The sequence below is a fragment of the Bufo bufo genome, chromosome 4, assembly GCF_905171765.1.
Source record: "Bufo bufo chromosome 4, aBufBuf1.1, whole genome shotgun sequence".
Classification (NCBI taxonomy): Eukaryota; Metazoa; Chordata; class Amphibia; order Anura; family Bufonidae; genus Bufo; species Bufo bufo.
The window spans coordinates 26257531-26279588 of record NC_053392.1 but is presented as its reverse complement, the minus strand read 5'-3'; the positions used below and the strand labels follow the sequence as shown (position 1 = coordinate 26279588).

Genomic DNA, 22058 nt, shown 5'->3' with positions numbered 1-22058 from the left:
TCGACAATGGTGCAGGACAATGTTGCCTATTTGGGTGTAATAACGGCACCTGCTGAGCTGAAACCTCTCTCTGAAATCACAGTGAAGTATTGACAAGACAATTCAGCAATAGCAAAGTGGGCAACTTCTAGTCACTGTTTCAATTTTCCTTCCCAGAAGTCCATGGGGTCAGGAAATAGTGTTGTACTGATATCCTTTGCCCACCGCTGCCTCACTCCTTCCTGTAGGCCCAGACACTGCACTACTGACAGTGGCCCCACTCCTCTTCCTTCCACAGCTCTGGTTCCAACCACCATGTGAGCCAATCCTACTTTAAAGGCTTCCAGGCCTGCTCGATAGTGCACATGCATGCTTACTCTCAGCCAGAGGCGGCTCTAGACTTTGTGAGGCCTTAGGCGAAACTCGAACATGAGGCCCGCACAAAGATTGTTGGGATGCCCGTGATCTCCCGTACGGCACCCCGGCTCAGTCCTCAAGAAATAAGCTGTGTCAACCACCGCACGGAGCAGTGGTGTGGTCAGCACTCCCCCTCCATGTATCTCTATGGAAGACTCGGAGATACGCAAGTGCTGTATCTCCGGCTCTCCCATAGATACATGGAGGGGGAGTGTTGACCACCGCTCCGGGCACAAGGAGATCCGGAGTACCGTACAGGAGATCGTGGGGGATCCCAACGGCCAGTCTTCCCCAATCAGACACTTATCTCCTATGCTTTGGATAGGGGATTTATTTTCCTATCCCGGAGTACCCCTTTAATATGCAGTGACATCACAGTAAAGGGTTAATATGCACAGTGACAACACAGTACTGGGCTTATATTCACAGTGCATATTAACACTTTGCATTAACCCTGGCCCAGTTCTCTAAATTGACCCTCCCCCCACACATCGCATTTTACTGTACTCGCTATACAGCAGCACATACCTGTCACATCTAGAGCCTCCCAGGTGACGTCTCCTCGGATGTAGATCTTCTCTGTCATCGTCTTCTCCATTCAGTCCGGACACTTCTTTCAGCCGCACCTCGTCTATGCAGAGTGTGACACACAGACATCTTAGCTTCCTCACATTTCTATCATCATGCCCCAACCTGGAGTCTCCACAGTGTTATCCTGCTGCTTGATGTGCCCCCCAATACCGCCAAATACTATACTGAAGAAATAATAGTGCTCCCATAGTAATAGTGCTCCTCATAGTCCCACCAATAGTAATTCCCTTCTAGAATGCTCCCATTAGTAACACTGCCCCCTACAGTGCCCCCATTAAGTAATTTTCCCCCACACTGCCCCATTAAGTAAGTTGCCCACCACACTGCCCCCATCATGTAATTTGCCCCCCACACTGCCCCCATTAAGTAATTTGCCCAATCATGTAATTTGCCCCCCACACTGCCCCATTAATTAATTTGCCCCCCACACTGCCCCTATTAAGTAATTTTCCCCATCATGTAATTTGCCTCCAACACTGCCCCATTAAGTAATTTTCCCCCCCACACTGCCCCCATTAAGTAATTTGTTCGCCACACTGCCCCCATCATGTAATTTGCCCCCCACACTGCCCCATTAAGTAATTTGTCTTCCACATTGCCACATCATGTAATTTGCCCCCCACACTGCCCTCATCATGTAATTTGCCCCCACACTGCCCTCATCATGTAATTTGCCCCCCACACTGCCCTCATCATGTAATTTGCCCCCCACACTGCCACCATTAAGTAATTTGCCCGCCACACTGCCCCCATTAAGTAATTTGCCCGCCACACTGCCCCCATTAAGTAATTTACCCGCCACACTGCCCCCATTAAGTAATTTGCCCGCCACGCTGCCCCCATTAAGTAATTTGTTTGCCAAGCTGCCCCAATCATGTAATTTGCCCCCCACACTGCCCCCATTAAGTCATTTGTTCGCCACACTGCCCCTATCATGCAATTTGCCCCCACACTGCCCCCATTAAGTAATTTGTCTGCCACATTGCCCCATCATGTAATTTGCCCCCCACACTGCCCTCATCATGTAATTTGCCCCCCCACTAGTGCCTCATATTATGTAATTTGCCGCCCACCTTGTACTTGGCAAGGACATCCAGGAACATCCAGGGACATGGCAGAGATACATCTGGACCTGCTGGATGTTTTAAGTTATCCGGTGGTCTGCAAGTAGTTAAAGTGAAACTTCAGAGCGCAACCGTGTCCTGCTGCGCGTAATCCTGCGAGACCTGTGACCTCCCGCGGCGGGTCTCGCGGGATTATGCGCTGCAGGACGGAGGGTTGCGCAGCGCTCTGAAGTGGCCGATCAGTGGACAAGTACCGGGGAGGGGGGGGGGGGAGAATAGCATTCGGGGCACTGGAGCTCAAGCCCCGAATGTTTTGACTTAAGGATGCTCCCACCCGACACCGCCGCAAGTACAATTTGTACTTGCGGAGTTGTCGGGTGGGAGCCAGAGCGAGGCCCCCACCAGCGCGAGGCCTTAGGCGGCGGCCTAAGTGGCCTAATGGAAGAGCCGCCTCTGCTCTCAGCCTCTTGAAAGGTCAGCATGCACACATCCAAATCCTTTCCCACCCTGTCCCTAGGTATTTAAGTTGCCCTCCCCTCTGAAAGGGAGCTTGAGTTTTAGGTTTTCTAGTCTCTAGTAAAACGCTAAAGTGCATTTTCTGTCTGACTACCCATTTACCTTACTCCAGCTACAGTGTTTGGGGTTTGAGCAGCTCCCCCATATCTGCCACAATATTTCTGTGGTTCACATGCGGTGGGACTGCTCGCCCAATGAGAAACACGCTACAGTGTTTGGGGTTTGAGCAGTTCCCCCATATTGGCCACTGCAATTCTGTGATTTTGTTTTATATGTATTGAATGTGCCTTCATCTGGCAATTAAACATTCCTTTGCACCTGGAAACCTCCATCACACGGTCTGATATGGGTGTGGCTTACAGTCTTGCTTTGTACACATTGCACTAGCTGTCCTGCTAGGCGGTTGTGTGGAAGCTTTCTGTGAGCTGGATTACATCACCTTCAGACCGTGTTCACACCACAGTTAGCGTAGTGGTAGGACCCCGTGCCATGCTGAGTGACCGTGACGTGGTGCATGATGGGCTCCGATATTTTCCTGACAGGAATATATTGGCAAAAGTCTCAGCTTTTAATATCTGCTTGTATGACCAGCTAGTATCAGTGGCGTCTCTAGCTTTCAAATTTTGGGGGGTGCACACTGGGGGCCAGGACAAAAGTAGGGGGGGCAGCTATAACAATGATACATTTACACAAGTACGCTTAGAAATGCTGCAATACTTTACCCAATACCTAAAACCGCAACAGGGAAGAAAAGTCCAGCTGTCTGTGGATGACACTTTTATAGAGAGGGGGATCTGTGGATGACACTGCTATGGGGGGGATCTGTGGATGACACATACCGTATATAGCATCTTATGCTATATGTGTCATCCACAGATCCACCCCATGACAGTGTCATCCCCATTTCCCCCTCCATAACAGTGTCATCCACAGATCTCCCTCCCCGCCTCTCACAGGAGTGTACATATATAAAATAAACATATTTCACATGAACACTTACAGTTACTTGGCTTGGCCCTTGGGGATCTCGGACGCCACTTCAACACTTGGCCGGGGGCTCAGCGGAGCTGATGTTGTGTTTTATCCTAATGAGAAAGATTTCATAATAAGGATTTGGAGAAGGGGCAGAGGGATAGCAGAGCAGAGAGAGGCTGGTGCTGCTACTAAGGGGGTCATAACATGGGGGAGTAATAAAACCCACCATAATGCCCCCCAGTAGAAATAATTCTCCTTATAATGTGCAAAACATACCCCCTTATGCCCCCAGTTGAGCTAATGTCCCCCATAATGTGCCAGTATAAAATACCCCTATATAGTGCCCCAGTAAATGCCTCCATAGTGCTCCTCTCCTCCCTTCCTGCTAGTGCCCCCCATAATGTAACAGTATAAAAAAAACTATATAGTGCCCCAGTAAATGCCTCCATAGTGCTCCTCTCCCCCTTCCTGCTAGTGCCCCCCATAATGTACCAGTATAAAATGCCCCATATATCATGCCCCAGTAGATGTCCTCAGTGTCCCCCATATTTTGCAAGTATAAAATACCCCTTCTTAGCGCCCCCCGTAGATGACTCCATAGTACTCCTGTCTCCCCTTCTCTATAGTACCCACCATAATGTGTCCCAGTATAAAATGCTACTGTACAGAGCCCCCCATATAAAACACCCCTTCTTTGTGGCCTCAGTAGATGCCCCTATAGTGCCCACCAATAATGTGCCAGTAATAAGTGCCCACAATAACGTGCCACTGCCAGTAACAAGAGCCCCCCAATGTGCCAGTAATAAGCCCCCATCACGTGCCAGTAACAAGAGCCCCCATCACGTGCCAGTAATAAGCCCCCCATCACGTGCCAGTAATAAGCCCCCATCACGTGCCAGTAATAAGCCCCCCATCACGTGCCAGTAATAAGCCCCCCATCACGTGCCAGTAATAAGCCCCCAATGTGCCAGTAATAAGCCCCCATCACGTGCCAGTAATAAGCCCTACCATTACGTGCTAGTAATAAGCCCCCCATTACGTGCCAGTAATAAGCCCCCCATCACGTGCCAGTAATAAGCCCCCCATCACGTGTCAGTAATAAGCCCCCCAATGTGCCAGTAATAAGCCCCCATCACGTGCCAGTAATAAGCCCCCCCATTATGTGCTAGTAATAAGCCCCCCATTACGTGCCAGTATTAAGCCCCCCATCATGTGCCAGTATTAAGCCCCCCCATCATGTGCTAGTATTAAGCCCCCCCATCATGTGCCAGTATTAAGTCCCCCCATCATGTGCCAGTATTAAGTCCCCCCCATCATGTGCCAATATTAAGTCCCCCCATCATCATGTGCCAGTATTAAGTCCCCCCATCATCATGTGCCAGTATTAAGCCCCCCATCATCATGTGCCAGTATTAAGTCCCCCCATCATCATGTGCCAGTATTAAGTCCCCCCATCATCATGTGCCAGTATTAAGTCCCCTCCATTGTAATAAGCCCCCCCATTGTAATATGCCCCCAATGTGCCAGTAACACTATTGTAAAAAACAAACAAAAAAAAAACACTTATACTTACCTCAGTGTCAGCGATGCGATGCAGACTCTTCCTGTGTCCCGCGCTGTAAGGCTCAGGCAGCGCGATGACGTCATCGCACCGCCTGCGCCGGCCGCTGATAGGCTGCCGGCCTAGTGCCTGCAGCCTATCAGAGCAAGGGGAAGGGACACGCCTCTCCCTCCCCTGCACCTCCGCTGGCACAGGCAGATTACAATGGAGATGAGCGCAACGGAAGCGCTCATCTCCCTGTGCCCGGCGGCGTCTCACTTGGGGGGGGGGCATTTTAGTTGGGGGGGCACATGGGGGGGCACAGCATAATGTAGGGGGGGCCGTGGCCCCCTCTGGCCCCCCCCCCCCTGGCGACGCCACTGGCTAGTATAGTCAGTGGCATATCCTTTTGGTGCATTTTCTTCAGTGATTTATATAATTGTATTTTCATCTGCACAATGCTCTGGTCTGTGTAGGATGCTTTTGTGGTGCATGTGGACCGCGCTGGCGTCCTCCTTTGTACACATTAATTGCTCGGGATGGTCGTTTGCTGCGGTCCACATGCGGTGGGACTGCTCCCCCAATGAGAAACACGCTACAGTGTTTGGGGTTTGAGCAGCTCCCCCATATCTGCCACGATATTTCTGTGGTTCACATGCGGTGGGACTGCTCGCCCAATGAGAAACACGCTACAGTGTTTGGGGTTTGAGCAGTTCCCCCATATTGGCCACTGCAATTCTGTGATTTTGTTTTATATGTATTGAATGTGCCTTCATCTGGCAATTGAACATTCCTTTGCACCTGGAAACCTCCATCCCACGGTCTGATATGGGTGTGGCTTACAGTCTTGCTTTGTTCACATTGCACTAGCTGTCCTGCTGGTCGGTTGTGTGGAAGCTTTCTGTGAGCTGGATTACATCACCTTCAGACCGTGTTCACACCATAGGTAGCTTAGTGGTAGGACCCCTTGCCATGCTGAGTGACCGTGACGTGGTGCATGATGGGCTCCGATATTTTCCTGACAGGAATATATTGGCAAAAGTCTCAGCTTTTAATATCTGCTTGTATGACCAGCTAGTATAGTCAGTGGCATATCCTTTTGGTGCATTTTCTTCAGTGATTTTTTTACTCCAGCCTGACTACCGACTCTGACTTCTAGTTGCCTTCCCTGACCTAAACCTGTTTCTTGGATTACCCTACTGCCACCGGTCCTGATCTCAGCCTTGTCTCACGGATATCCTTGTATGCTGCCTGCTCTAACCTCGGCCCATCTCCTGACTACACATATTACCTGATCCTTCAGTGCTTTTCACTGGTGTGTCCGACCCTGTTGGTCAGCCACCAAATTCACTAGAACTATCTTAATTGGTAGTGGTTTGGTGGCTCCTCCTCAGCAAAGTCCGGATCCAGGGGTTAAAGAGTGAATACCACAGGACTAACAGGAACATGTCCTTAGTGTTACTCCTAACCAAACCGGTTCATTGGTAAAATGAATCCACACCCACTGCATGTTAACAGAGTATGTGCTGGAGGAAGGGCACACACAGTCATTGTCACGAGGGTGTCGAGGACCACGCCTGACTCCGTTATACCCGGGGTCAGGAAGTCGCAGCGGTTGGCTGCACGCTCTATTTAAGATAGGGCTGTTTTCCTTATGGTAGCTTTCTGGGTTTGCTTAGCAAACCCTTTTGGCTCACTCAGGGATCCGTAGCTCCTTCTCCTCAGCTGTTCCTTGTCCAGCACTCCCAGACCTCCTTATATTTCTCTCTCACACTTCTCTGGTTGCCAGAGATAGAGCTTCCTGCCTGGACATCTATTCTGACCTTCTGGAGCTGTGTTGCTGCGTTCGCTGGTAGTTGGTCCAGTACGCTACCCTCCAGATCCCTGTTGGACCTTTTTGGTTTATTGTGGTCGCCCACCTGGGTGTATGTGTTTGTATGTTTTGTCTGTCCTCTCCCTGGTGTTTCCCTCTTAGTGATAGTGGTGTGGACTAGCGATCCCACCGGCCTGTTCACTATCCAGGGCTCATATTAGGGAAAGCCAGGGTTTAGGCACGCGATCGCCGCACGGGTGAGGAACCCGTCTAGGGACGTCAGGGCAGTCAGGTGCCAGCCGCAAGGTGAGTTAGGGGTCACCACCTTTCCCTCTTCCTTGGGCAGGGCTTTCCCTGTTTTCCTCCCTGTGCGTGTCGTCGGTCGTTACATTATCTCTGGGCAATTATTTTTGTGTAGGTAAAAAAATAAAAAAAAATAAAAAAATTTTACCTACTTAGAATCCAGTATGGATCAAATTGCTGCTCTATCCAAACAATTTCATGGCCTGTCTTTGGAGGTGGTAGGATTGAAGGCGTCGGTCCTCCAGCAACAGCAGCAATTACACCTGACTGCAAGCCCAGCGGTTGCTACTGGTAACCAGGTTGTTGCGGAACCCAAGGTCCCTCTCCCTGACAGATTTTCTGGGGGAAGGGACAAGTTTTTGACATTCCGTGAGGCCTGTAAATTATACTTTAAACTGCGCCCTTACTCCTCTCGTAATGAAGATCAGCGGGTGGGGGTTGTTATTTCCCTGCTGCAGGGGGATCCGCAGTCCTGGGCGTTCTCTTTACCTACTGATTCCCAGGCTCTTCGGTCAGTGGATGAGTTTTTTGGGGCCTTGGGTCTCATATATGATGATCCTGACCGAGTCGCCCTGGCTGAATCAAGATTACGGAGACTCTTACAAGGAGAGCGGCCGGTAGAGGAGTATTGCTCTGAATTTCCGTAGGTGGGCTACGGATACCCAATGGAACGACCCGGCTCTCAGGAGTCAGTTCTGCTCTGGGTTATCCGAAAGGGTTAAGGATGCGCTTGCATTATATGAGACCCCCTTTTCCCTTGATGCGGTTATGTCCCTTTCTATCCGAATAGATAGACGCCTTAGGGTCAGGTTGAAAAAACCGGAGCAATTGGTAACCCCTCCCAAGCAGCAGTTAGTCTGTACGGACTTAGACGAGCCTATGCAGCTAGGAGGAACTACTCGTCAGGTCCGTCCTCCTGAGGCTCGCCGTAGGCGTGGGGTTTGTTTTTTTTGTGGGGAGAGGGGTCATTTCATTAATGTCTGTCCTTCTTTCCTCAGAAACAAAAGACCGTCGGAAAAACTACTAACCCCAGGCTGTGTGGAGGATGTCAGCCGGGGGGTATACGTTTCCTCCATACGTACATCGCAATTTGTGTTGCCAGCGGTTATTATTTTTGGTGATAAGACGGAGACTATTTCTTTCTTTCTAGACAGTGGAGCAGGGGTAAATTTGATAGATGCCCATTTTGCCCGCACTTTGGGTTTGTCTCTCTGTACTTTACAGAGACCCATTCCCATATTCGCTATTGATTCTGCTCCCCTGTCTCAGAGAAACCTCACGCACATGGTTCATAATTTAAACCTTCGGGTAGGGGACCACCATAACGAGATCCTTTCAGGTTATGTTCTGGAGGGGCTTCCCACTCCGGTAGTGCTGGGTCTTCCCTGGTTGGTAGCGCACAATCCAGTGGTGGATTGGCAGGCCAGGGAGATATTGGAGTGGAGTGAGCAGTGCAGAGAAAATTGCTTAAATAGCAATTGCTTAGTCGCCTCCATAACTACCCTACCTACATTTATTTCGGACTTTGAGGATGTTTTTTCTGAAAAGGGTTGTCAGAAGTTACCACCTCATCGTCCTTATGATTGCCCGGTTAACTTTATTCCCGGCGCAAAATTACCCAAGACCAGGTTATATAATCTTTCGGGTCCAGAGAGACAAGCCATGAAAGATTATATCTCCGAGAGCTTGGCTAAGGGACACATCAGACCCTCTTCTTCACCCGTTGCTGCAGGGTTTTTCTTCGTTAAAAAGAAAGATGGGGGCCTGCGTCCTTGCTTAGATTTTCGCAAATTAAATCAGACAACCATCCGAGACCCATACCCTCTTCCTCTCATTCCTGACCTGTTTAATCAGATTGCGGGTGCTAGGTGGTTCTCCAAACTTGATCTTAGGGGTGCCTACAATCTGATTCGTATTAAGGAGGGGGATGAGTGGAAGACAGCGTTTAACACCCCTGAGGGGCATTATGAAAATCTAGTTATGCCTTTCGGTCTGACCAATGCTCCTGCCGTCTTTCAACATTTCGTTAATGACATTTTTAGTCATCTAATCGGCAGGTTTGTGGTAATATACCTAGATGATATTTTAATTTATTCGTCCGATCTGAAAACACATGAGGTGCATGTCAGACAAGTACTGCAGGTCCTACGGACGAATGAATTATATGCTAAAATTGAAAAATGTGTCTTCGCCGTTCAGGAGATACAATTCCTGGGTTATTTTTTATCTGCGTCAGGTTTCCGTATGGATCCTAGGAAGGTCCAGGCAATTTTAGATTGGGATCTTCCTGAGAACCTCAAAGCACTACAACGGTTCTTGGGCTTCGCGAATTTCTATAGGAAATTCATTAAAAATTATTCACTTATTGTAAAACCGCTTACTGACATGACTAGGAAGGGGACTGATTTTTCTAAATGGTCTGACGCCGCTAAAGTTGCTTTTTCCTCTCTAAAAGAGAGGTTTACCTCAGCACCTGTACTGGTCCAACCTGATGTCTCTCAGCCTTTTATTGTTGAAGTCGATGCGTCAGAGGTGGGAGTGGGGGCGGTGCTGTCTCAGGGTCCGTCTCCTGGCAAATGGCGTCCTTGTGCTTTCTTTTCTAAAAAACTATCTGCAGCAGAAAAGAACTACGATATTGGCAATAGGGAACTATTAGCTATTAAACTTGCGTTTGAGGAGTTTCGTCATTTCTTAGAGGGGGCAGTCCACCCCGTCATTGTAATTACGGACCACAAAAATCTTCTGTACCTCGAATCAGCTAAGCTTCTCACCCCTAGACAGGCTAGGTGGTCGCTATTTTTTACCAGGTTTAACTTTGTGATTACCTATCGTCCTGGGGCAAAGAACACCAAGGCTGATGCACTATCTCGTTGTTTCCCTGGGGGGGGTAATGTGAGTGATCCGGTACCCATTCTTCAAAGAGGAGTGGTTGTTTCTGCGGTACACTCTGTTTTGGAGGGGAAGGTGTTAGAGGCCCAGGGGGACGCCCCGGTCTCTTGCCCCTCAGAGAAATTGTTTGTACCGTTGAACTTACGTTTCGAATTATTAAAGGAACATCATAATTCGGCACTTGCTGGGCACCCGGGTAGTAAAGCAACCTTGGAACTATTGTCTCGTCGTTTTTGGTGGCCAAGGTTGCGTCAGGATGTATTGGATTTTGTGTCTTCTTGTTCTACCTGTGCGCGCGCAAAAGTTTCACATACACGTCCTGCAGGGTCTCTATTACCACTCGTCATTCCCAATAGACCGTGGACACATCTGTCAATGGATTTTATCACTGACTTACCTTTGTCTGCGGGTAAAACAGTTATTTTGGTAGTAGTGGACAGGTTTAGCAAAATGGTACACTTCATTGCGTTACCCGCACTACCTAATGCTAAGACTCTTGCTCAGGTATTCGTCAGTGAAATCGTGAAGCTTCACGGGGTCCCCTCCGATGTTGTTTCGGATCGGGGTACCCAGTTTATTTCTAAATTTTGGAAAGCTTTTTGTTCTCGTTTGGGGGTACACTTGTCCTTTTCCTCTGCTTTCCATCCTCAGTCGAATGGACAGACTGAGCGTACCAACCAAAACCTTGAGACATATCTAAGATGTTTTGTGTCTGAAAACCAAGAGTTGTGGTCATCATATTTACCGTTAGCTGAGTTTGCCATAAATAATCGTCGTCAGGAATCCACTGGCAAGTCACCATTTCTTGGTGCATATGGTTTTCATCCCCAATTCTGTACTTTCAAAGAGGGGGGGTCTTCTGGGGTTCCCGAAGAGGAACGGTTTTCGTCATCTCTTTCATCGGTATGGCAGAAGGTGCAAGCTAACTTGAAAAATATGGGAGGTAAATACAAATGCATGGCTGATAAGAGACGGTCGCCAGGTCCGGACCTAGGAGTGAATGACTATGTGTGGTTGTCTACTAGGAATATTAAATTGAAGGTTCCCTCTTGGAAACTGGGTCCTAGGTTTATTGGCCCTTACAAAATTGTAGCCATCATCAACCCCGTGGCTTTTCGCCTGGAGTTACCTCAGACTTTTAAAATTCATAATGTTTTTCATAAGTCGTTACTCAAAAAATATGTTCCACCTCTAGAACCATCACCGCTGCCACCCCCTCCTGTTGTCGTGGATGGTAACCTAGAATTTCAGATATCCAAAATTGTTAATTCTCGTCGGATCCGCCGCTCTCTTCAATATCTGGTGCATTGGAGAGGTTACGGTCCCGAGGAAAGAATGTGGGTTCCTGCGTCTGAGGTAAACGCCGACAGGTTAGTTCGGGTTTTTCATGCCTCTCATCCTGGGAGACCTGGTCCTGAGTGTCCGGAGGCCCCTCGTAGAGAGGGGGGTACTGTCACGAGGGTGTCGAGGACCACGCCTGACTCCGTTATACCCGGGGTCAGGAAGTCGCAGCGGTTGGCTGCACGCTCTATTTAAGATAGGGCTGTTTTCCTTATGGTAGCTTTCTGGGTTTGCTTAGCAAACCCTTTTGGCTCACTCAGGGATCCGTAGCTCCTTCTCCTCAGCTGTTCCTTGTCCAGCACTCCCAGACCTCCTTATATTTCTCTCTCACACTTCTCTGGTTGCCAGAGATAGAGCTTCCTGCCTGGACATCTATTCTGACCTTCTGGAGCTGTGTTGCTGCGTTCGCTGGTAGTTGGTCCAGTACGCTACCCTCCAGATCCCTGTTGGACCTTTTTGGTTTATTGTGGTCGCCCACCTGGGTGTATGTGTTTGTATGTTTTGTCTGTCCTCTCCCTGGTGTTTCCTTCTTAGTGATAGTGGTGTGGACTAGCGATCCCAACGGCCTGTTCACTATCCAGGGCTCATATTAGGGAAAGCCAGGGTTTAGGCACGCGATCGCCGCACGGGTGAGGAACCCGTCTAGGGACGTCAGGGCAGTCAGGTGCCAGCCGCAAGGTGAGTTAGGGGTCACCACCTTTCCCTCTTCCTTGGGCAGGGCTTTCCCTGTTTTCCTCCCTGTGCGTGTCGTCGGTCGTTACAGTCATGTAGACAACAAGACAATTTTAAACAATTTTAATGTACATAAAAATGTACAGATGGTTAGAAGTTACATACGGTTGAAAAAAGACATAAGTCCATCTAGTTCAACCAAGTGTGAATATCATATAGCATCATTAAATATTGTAAAGACGTGGAACTGTACGACATTTTGAAAATTAAACAGTTTTTACAGACAAATGGCCAAAAGTACCAATGCCATAGAGAAGAATACAATTTGGGTGAAGGTGCAAAACTGTGTAAAATTTAAAAACGTCAAATTTTACAGAGAGCTGAGAAGAAATACTGCTGTAATAAAGGACAATAACATTTTAGACAAATCACGTAACTGTGAAACCTGTTTGAGAAGAGGACAGTTTTATACAGAAAGCCGACCAGAAGTATTAGTCATATAGCAGAATTACATGTGAGTGAAGGCATGGAACTGCGTGAAATCTTAAAAACTAGACAATTTTTATATACAGCTATTAATGCCACATTTATAGCAGAATTACATTTGGGTGGTGGCGCCACTTGCCTCACTGAATACCCGTTATAACAGTATACTGGAGGCTGGACAAGATATGGTACAATGATAGCACACTTAGAAATATAGAGCATACAAAGGTATCAGCGCTCACCTAAAAAAAAGCGACTCCCAGAAGCACGGTCGTGTTTCGGACTCACAAATTACAGTCATGTCATGAATAAGGACTGTAATTTGTGAGTCTGAAACGCGTAGATTGTGTACTACTGTCCTGTGTATGGACCGCTGGAATAAAGAAATTAGATTTTTAGAGGCTGGACCATTCTCTTTTTTCTTCAATGATAGCACACTGGGCCATTTCCAGCCACTGTCCCAATCTGCCTCCCAGAAGTCCACAGAAAGGGCACAGTCATTTTGAAAAGGAGATAAATGTAAAGGGAGTCTATAAGAAACGTACCTGTCCGGGTTTCAGCGGTGCTGGAGCCACGCCCCCTGGTGACACGACAGCATCCTTAGCAACAGGATGCAATACTCTGTTTCTTCTTGCAGCTGCCGTGTGCTGGGGGATATTAGCAATGGGCTGAATGCTCAGCTGCTCTATTACTGTGTGCTAGTGTTTCTGACTAATGGAGCTCCGAGTAATGGACCTATCAGGTTCTGATCCAGGGACTTGTGCTCTATTTAAACCTGTTCCTGGCCATACACCAGTGCAGTGATTGTCTCTGACTCACTAGCTGTGCTCCTGGTTCCTTGCTTCTGTGCTTATTGGATTGCTCGTTCCTCTGACTCTTCTGACCACTCTCTGTATCTGGTTTGGTACTCCATAGCTTGTCTGGTTCTGACCCATCTATGTACGACTCTGGTATTTTGTTTGTCTGTCTTGTTTGTTAGTGCATCTCTGCACTTAAATAGCGTAGGGACTGTCGACCCGTTGCGGTCTAGCTATATAGGGCTTCTACTGGAAGTAGGTAGGGACAGCGGGCTGGGTTCTAGCCTAAGGGCTCACTGTCCATGTTTGTCCCCACCTACTAACTGAGTCTGTCATGTAAATGTCACTAATATAGCTACCAGCAATGGCCATCAGAACATTGCAAAAGCATTATAACCATACCTTTATGTCATCTGGATGTGTTTTCATGTCCAGGAAAAGCACTTTTTTTCCTATGAAAAACAGCTTCCAAGTTCCCATTGGGCAGGCTTTCCTTTTGAAAGTGCCTAAGTCCGCCACATTTCCCCGCTGTCTGCTATTCCCCTAACTTCCCAAGGCTGCCTCCCCCGACATCACAGTGATGCAGGGAAGAAGCCTTGGGTGGGTGGGGAGAAGGCCTTTCTAGAAACACAAAAGTGCAACTGCACAGAATATCCAGCAAAACGTGTGCTGCTGGGGGTACTGTGCATATGCCTATAAAACACAAACTATTGATGGTGAGGTTTTATGAATAAAGATAAAAAGGCTAGCTACTCATGCACAATATAAAAATATCTTTTTTGAGGCTCTGCAAGATTTCTGTGATTGCAGTGCATTACATGAACAGCTCTAGATGCCCTCACTGTAAGGTAAACACACAGAACAATGCCCCTATGTTCTCCTTCTCCACTGATAAAACCCTGACATTTCTACCTATTAGTTCAATCTACCAAACTAAGTATGTCCCTATACTATCCCTGCAATACCCTAAGATGGCTGGCTTGAGTTTGTAATTGGGGTCTGCCGAGTCAGACAGACTCATGTGACACAAGTTCACAATGGCATCTGTGCTTCAGACAGACCACAGAGCCCGATGGGACAATATCTATCCAGCCACATGATAGGCTGTCTGCAAAGCCCGCCAGCCAGGGTTTCTCCCAGAGTCATGTGATCTGTCTTCCCCATCTTCCCCGCTCTATTTCTCTTGCATTTTAACAATTTTGGAAATTCCTAAAAAGCAAATTGCCTAAACTACAGATTTGTTTGGCAGAAGATTTTTTGTGAAATTTATATCGATCAATTCCATCTTCACTACTTTTATCCCTTTTACAAAAAACTTTCTATGGAGAATGATAAAAATATGGATTCCTCTATATGATATTCATATTAAACACCTGGAGGAATGGAGACTAGCAAAATGGCCCCTTCCAAAATATGACTGATCTACCCGACATACAGATGTAGCCAATGTTATCCTGACTGGCTTAACGTGTGAATGCAACAAAATGATATTACAGTGATCATGTTACAGTGACCCTCCTGGCATGCCTGGAGCCAGGATAATGTTGGCTACATCAGAAGACATATTTTTTTTTTGCAATAGAGCTCAAAATGAATGTTGTCTGATCGGTGCTAATGCCCATCTTGTAGATTTGTACTTTCATATGAAATTGTCCCAACTCACCAGTCTGGTTGGAGATTTCGCCTTCTGCACAGGGGGCACAGTAGTAGCAGCATTTATATTTTCCTTCCAGTAGGACTTTCCGGTATCCATGGAGGCAACTCTCACTACAGGTGGAGCGCGGTGTCTGGAAAAGTCATATACACATATACATATTTAATGCTTGACTTTTGAGACATAAAGGTGCTGTCCCTTTTATAATATATAAACTCCAGATATTGGGACCTGTAGAGGAATCCATACTCATCCAGTCCCTGCTACTCCATTATGGCCCTCTGACATCCAAGCTGTCTGCACTGCACTTCTGGTCCCAGCCAATGACTGGTCTCAACAGTGATATGTCCCAAAGTGGCAGATCACTGCTGGGTGATGTACTGCGTCTAGAAATGTCAACTTTGAGGCCACTCAGTGGAAACAGAGGATAAAGTGACCATGTCCATGCAGGAAGTTGACATATAGAGACCAGAAGTCCAACGAAGAGCCCTGGAGCGAGGGAGTCAGAACCGAGCAATGGGGACTAGATGAGTATAGATTTCTAAGCAGGTCCCAATTTCTGTGATTTACATAAATACACAACTGACAATACTAGCTAATTCCTCAAGCCGATGTTAAAAGCTGAGGACTTTGCCAATATCTTCCAGTCAGGAACATATCGGAGCCCCTCATGCACCACATCACGGTGTCTAAGCAAGCATGGGGTCCTACCACTAAACTACCTGTGGTGTATGAACAAGGTCTGAACAGATCTAAAAACCAACTCACAGCCTGACTCTTAGATGCCTCCATGGTGGTATCACCAATGCACTGTGCTGTGAGTTGGTTTTTAGCACTGTTCAGACAAACACTGCATGTATATGTGCTGGGTAGCAGCCAGATCTCCATTAAATACCATTGTAGTTAATGGGACTGTCAATTTGTTTTCTGCTGGATCAGCCTGCCGGACACTGGTAAAGGAGATGTGCAAGAGACGTGCAAGACTACAAAATGTACAGTATGCAGCAGGTATTCTGTTTTCAAAGTTCTTGACTTAGTCCTCATGCACAAGACCATATGTGTTTTGTGGTCCACAAACTATGGATCCTCAAAACATGCATACCGGCAGTGTACTGGACATGTCATCATGTTCTTTCTCCCTTTTATAGAAGTGTAATATCCTTTTCTGCATAACGGACAAGTGTAGCACGTTTTTTTTACTATTATTATTTTTTTTCCGCAGACAATTGAAATTAATGGGTCCGAATTCGAACCGCTAAAAATGTGGATTAGATGTGGAAGGAAAATCCGGCGGTGTGCATAAGGCCTTAAATAACAAGGAAACTATGTCTTGCAGATGGAAGCAAAATACAGGAGAAAACATAGAAACATAGAATGTGTCGGCAGATAAGAAACATTTGGCCCAATATACTGAATATTATGAATAGCCCCCGGCCCTATCTTATATGAAGGATGGCCTTATGCCTATCCCATGCATGCTTAAACTCCTTCACTGTATTTGCAGCTACCACTTCTGCAGGAAGGCTATTCCATGCATCCACTACTCTCTCAGTAAAGTATTACTTCCTGATATTACTTTTAAACCTTTGCCCCTCTAATATAAAACTATATCCTCTTGTAGCAGTTTTTCTTCTTTTAAATATTCTCTCCTCTTTTACCTTGTTGATTCCCTTTATGTATCTAGCAGTTTCTATCATATCCCCTCTGTCTCGTCTTTCTTCCAAGCTATACATGTTAAGGTCCTTTAATCTTTCCTGGTAAGTTTTATCCTGCAATCCATGTACTAGTTTAGTAGCTCTTCTCTGAACTCTCTCCAAAGTATCAATATCCTTCTGGAGATATGGTCTCCAGTACTGAGCACAATACTCCAAATGAGGTCTCACTAGTGCTCTGTAGAGCGGCATGAGCACCTCCCTCTTTCTACTGGTAATGCCTCTCCCTATACACCCAAGCATTCTGCTAGCATTTCCTGCTGCTCTATGACATTGTCTGCCTACCTTTAAGTCTTCTGGAATAATGACCCCTAAATCCCTTTCCTCAGATACTGAGGTTAGGACTGTATCACTGATTTTATATTCTGCTCTTGGGTTTTTACGCCCCAGGTGCATTATCTTGCACTTATCAATATTACATTTTAGTTACCAGATTTTTGACCATTCCTCTAGTTTTCCTAAATCCTTTTCCATTTTTTGTATCCCTTCAGGAACATCAACCCTTTTACAAATCTTTGTGTCATCAGCAAAAAGACACACCTTACCATCGAGGCCTTCTGCAATTTCGCTGATAATGATATTAAACAATATGGGTCCCAGAACAGATCCCTGAGGTACCCCACTGGTAACAAGACCATGGTCTAAATATACTCCATTGACTACAACCCTCTGTTGTCTGTCCCTCAGCCACTGCCTAATCCATTCAACAATATGGGAGTCCAAGCCCAAAGACTACAATTTATTGATAAGCCTTCTATGTGGGACAGTATCAAAAGCCTTACTAAAATCTAGATAAGCGATGTCTACTGCACCTCCATTATCTATTATTTTAGTCACCCAATCAAAAAAATCTACAAGATTAGTTTGACATGTTCTCCCTTAAGTAAACCCATGCTGTTTTTCATCTTTCAATCCATGGGATTTTAGATGGTCCACAATCCTCTCCTTAAGTATGGTTTCCATTAATTTCCCCACTATTGATGTCAGGTGCGGTGAGCTGGACCGGGGTATGCACTCTGACGCCAACGTATGCAATGGCTAGGTCAGGTGTAGGTGATAGTTTATAGTTTTGTTTGTGACGCCAATTGCAGCGTGCACAGGGTACTAACACAGGGCCCTTTAAGGTGTTGTAACTCACGTACCAGGTTAGGAATGCCAGAGTGGGGTAATGTCTCTGTGTGGTAGTAGTAATGGTGTCAATGGTGTCTCCTACCTGGGTACGGCTGGACTCTTGGATCCTGGCTCACTTGCAATAAAATGAGTGTGATGCTAGTAGGAGTAATAGAGGGATTTGCAGCAGTAATTGAGATCCAGACCTTGGTAAAGTTCAAACTTGTCTTTACTGGTGGTAGCTTTCATCCAAGCAAGGTACAGCAATAGTCTTTGGTCCCAGCAGGTATTGGCAATGTGTGGCAGGAATATATCTTTTGCTCTATCATGTGTCTGGAGCTTGCAGGAAAAGCACGTCTGCTTGTTAGCTCTGTAATGTGGCAGGAATTTGACTTCTGCACTTATCTTCTGCTTTCTGGGGACTGACTAGCTGAGGAGGAATATGGCTTCTCCTGGGTCTCTGGTCTGTACTAACAGTTAGCTTCACAGGGTATGCTTCTTCCTGTAACTAGAGTGGTCTGCTTGCTTTCTTCCAGCTAAAACTGAAGGACCCAGGCTGGGGATGATGATCAATTGCCTCAGCCGAGACAAGATCTTGCTTTGGATCCCTATATCTGGGAGCTCCTAACACGCACAGCCTTACCCTAGCCGGAGTGGCTGGCACACTGACTCTAACTTCCTTCTCGGAGATGAGCGAATTTCTTGAAATTGGTCATAAAATTTTAATTTGGGTCATGAGATGAGGAAATCTTTTTTACACTAACGGGATTCTAACTGAATCTCACAAAATGTTTCTTCCAAATGAATCATAATTGCCTAAATAAGCACTGATCATTTTACTTTCAAAATGAAGTACAATAAAGAGGGAAACAGGACAAGGAGTATAAGGATGAAAGATCACATGACTCAGACAGGTCATGTTATCTTTGCAGGCCGTCTGACAGCCAATCAGGAGGCAGAATATTTGCTGGTCTATTAGGCTCTGTGCTAGCTGTGAAGCTCAGCCACTGATGTGAGAAGATGTGTTTGCCAGACACTGATTGCAGACACAAGCCAGTCATCTTAGATTCTTGCAGGGACAGTGAAGTTGACTTAGGTAGATTGAACTACTAGGTAGAAATTCAGGTTGTATCAATAGGGAGTGCATAGGGACAGTTAGTGTGCTGGACTAGATGTCTTACGGAGAAAAGGGGCACAGCTGTTCATGGCTGGCACTGCAGACACAAAGACCCTGCACTAAGATCATTCAAAGAGACAGTTGTCACAAGGTAGGGGGAGGTAAGGAACACCAGAATTACAACAGAAGGAAAAAGACCAGAAACTAGGCCTCACGGCTAGAAAAAGGGTAGAGGTCACCACCTAGGAAACCCTAAACCTAGCCCTGACTCCTGTCATAATGAATAGACCCTAAAGGTGGTAATATTCATACACCGGAAATCTAGGCCTTAGAAACCCTGGAAAGCCCTAGGAGTAGTGACTGGTTCCTTCCCAGATGAACGAACCAGCGTCTCTCTGAGGCGTAGTAAACAACGAGCAAATGGGAACAACAAAATACAAAGAGAAGTACACTTATCTTCAATAGAAAATGGATGAGCAGGAACACAGATGAGGGACTCACAGCAGCTCTTCCAACTCTAGGCAGATAATATCAACCGCATGGTAAGAAGTGTGAGTCCAGACTAAATAGAGATCAGTAATGAGCACAAGCTACACATGGGATAAGAGGTGTGGCAATTATTAACAACAACACTGCAACAAGTGGAAACAGAGACTGTCAGATACCCTCACGTGCTGCCAGTCTCTCAGAGCTTCTAACCTCTGTTATGGGAGGGACCGTGACAACAGTACTCCTATTTACTGTGCTTGAGTCAGCCTTTTTTTCCAACAATCTGTTAGAAAGCTGCTAAAATTAGCAGTGTTGTACAGACATATTCTGAGAACCACCATCAGCATATATATTTTGTAGCATACACTGCAAAATGTTCCTTTTTGTTTGCAAAAAACATCAGCAATTTTAATAATATAAAAAAATTGCACAATTCAGTGCATTTTAGGGCATCAATATCACTATGCATTGTGTTTATAGAAGAGCATGTTTATTTTAGCCAGTTAATTACTCTGTTACATTTTTCTACTATTTATAGTTGCACAATTCAGTGTATTTTAGCACATCAATTCCAATGTGCAGTGTGTTTGTAGAAACAAACGTTTAATTATGCTTATATTAACTGCAAAAACTGTTACAATTTTGCTACTGATTACAATTGCACAATTCATTACATTTTAGTTCATCAGTACCAGTGTGCAGAGTGTCCATCAAAGGGCAAGTTAAATTGAGGTTGTGTAGAATGTGTAGAGTGTATGTAGAATGGCACATTTTATTGACCCTATGTTAATTACAAAAAAGCAAATCCAATTTTGGTATTGTTAATACTTGTAAAATTCAGTGTGCAGTGTGTTTGTAGAAAGGATTGTTTGATTGTCTGTTAATTACAAAAGAAAAACAATTGCGATTTTAATACCATTTATACATGAGAAATTTAACGCATTTTTGGTGCGTCAATACCAGTGTGCATTGTGTTCATAAAAGAGCATGTTTAATTGAGTTTGTGGGAATCAAAAAAAGTTTCAGTTTTGTTACCATTCATAATTGCACAATTCAGCACATTTCAGTGTGTCACTATCAGTGTAAAGTTTGTTCGTAGAAGGGAGTGTTTATTTGCGCCTGTGTTTATTACTAGAGATGAGCAAATTTCTCAAAAATTTGATTTGGCCAGTTCGCCGAATAAAAAAAAAAAATTTGGTTCGATCTGAATTTATTTGCGGCAAATCAAATAAAAAAACAGCTATTTCCTGGCTGCAGAGAGCCTTTATTGTGTTGTAGAACACTGTGCCTTGCAGTAACACGCATGGGGAGTCTGCTGTGGCAGTGAAATAATACTGTCAGTAAGTATGACATGCAGATGACAGGCGTCGCTCTTAGAATCACTGCACACTTCACTTATTTAGGCAGTCACAGGGCCAAAATTGACCAAATAACTATGAACTCAGCCTTACAGGTCGATGTTAGCATCAAGAAGAAGAGATCTCCTTTTACACCCTCGTCAGCTGATTCCACATAGATGTCTACAAAACCTGTTCTTTTAAACGCTTACACAAGTAGAGCCGCCCAGACAGAGTGGAGAGGGCGTCAACCATAAGTTTGTCTTGACTGATTATTTTGCCTTTCCTCTGATCCATCAGAACAATAACAAGCAAAAAACTGATCCTGTCTGTGGAACATCCGGCTTCACTCTGTCAGTATTTGGTCAGTATTCCGTCAGAATTGCTAATGCAAAAAAAAAACAGAAGTGGATCCAAAACAGAGATGACACATGAATGGAATATTTGCATGTCTTCTGTGCTTAGTACCCACTCCTGCTTTTGGCTACCAAATCACAAGCCAATTCTGATGGGACCACACAGGCATTACAGCTGCTACATAGAAAGGATCCGTTGTGCGTCTCATTCTTCCTTCCTTCTGACAGATCAGAAGAAGTCTCAAATAAATGATAATGTCAGCCAGGCCTAAAGGCAAAATAGTGGCCCAGTCATGAAGTGGTGAGGTTGGGAACAGCATGAGAGGTCCACAAAGTAGTCCTATGACATAGTGGTGAGGTGGAAGCAGCATGAGGAGACCACAGAGTGGCCCAATGACAGAGTCTGTAGGTGGCAGCAGCATCTGGAGAAGGCCACAGAGTGGCACAATGACAGTGTGGAGGTGGTTTCAGCTTTAGGAGGCCACAGAGCTACACAATGACAGAGTGTGGAGGTGGCGGCAGCATCAGGAGGCCAAAAAGTGGCATAATGACAGTCTGGAGGTGGCAGCAGCAGCATCAGGAGGCTACAGAGTGGCACAATGACAGAGTGTGGAGGTGGAGGCAGCAGCAGCATCAGGAGGAGGCCATAGGTTGGCACAATGACAGTGTGGAGGTGTCAGCAGCAAAATCAGGAGGCCACAGAGTGGCACAATGACAGTGTGGTGGTGGCTGCAGCAGCATTAGGAGACCACAGAGTGGCAAGGTGGCATAGTGTGAAGGTGAAAGCAGTATCAGGAGACCACAGAGTGGTAAGGTGACATAGTGTGGATGTGGCAGAAGCATCAGGAGACTACAGAGTGACCCAGTGACAGAGTGGGGAAGTGGCAGCAGCATCAGGAA

At 46.1% G+C, this 22058-nt stretch overlaps 1 protein-coding gene across 1 annotated transcript in view; it reads right to left on the bottom strand.

Annotated features, from left to right (window-relative positions):
• The window catches only part of LOC120998916 (vomeronasal type-2 receptor 1-like), a 211871-nt gene that overhangs the window by 5534 nt on the left and 184279 nt on the right, over nt 1–22058 (bottom strand). Inside the window, exon 4 of the mRNA XM_040429795.1 lies at nt 15047–15170. Within this exon, the coding sequence (XP_040285729.1) occupies nt 15047–15170 (124 nt within the window). The remainder of the gene's footprint in view (nt 1–15046; nt 15171–22058) is intronic.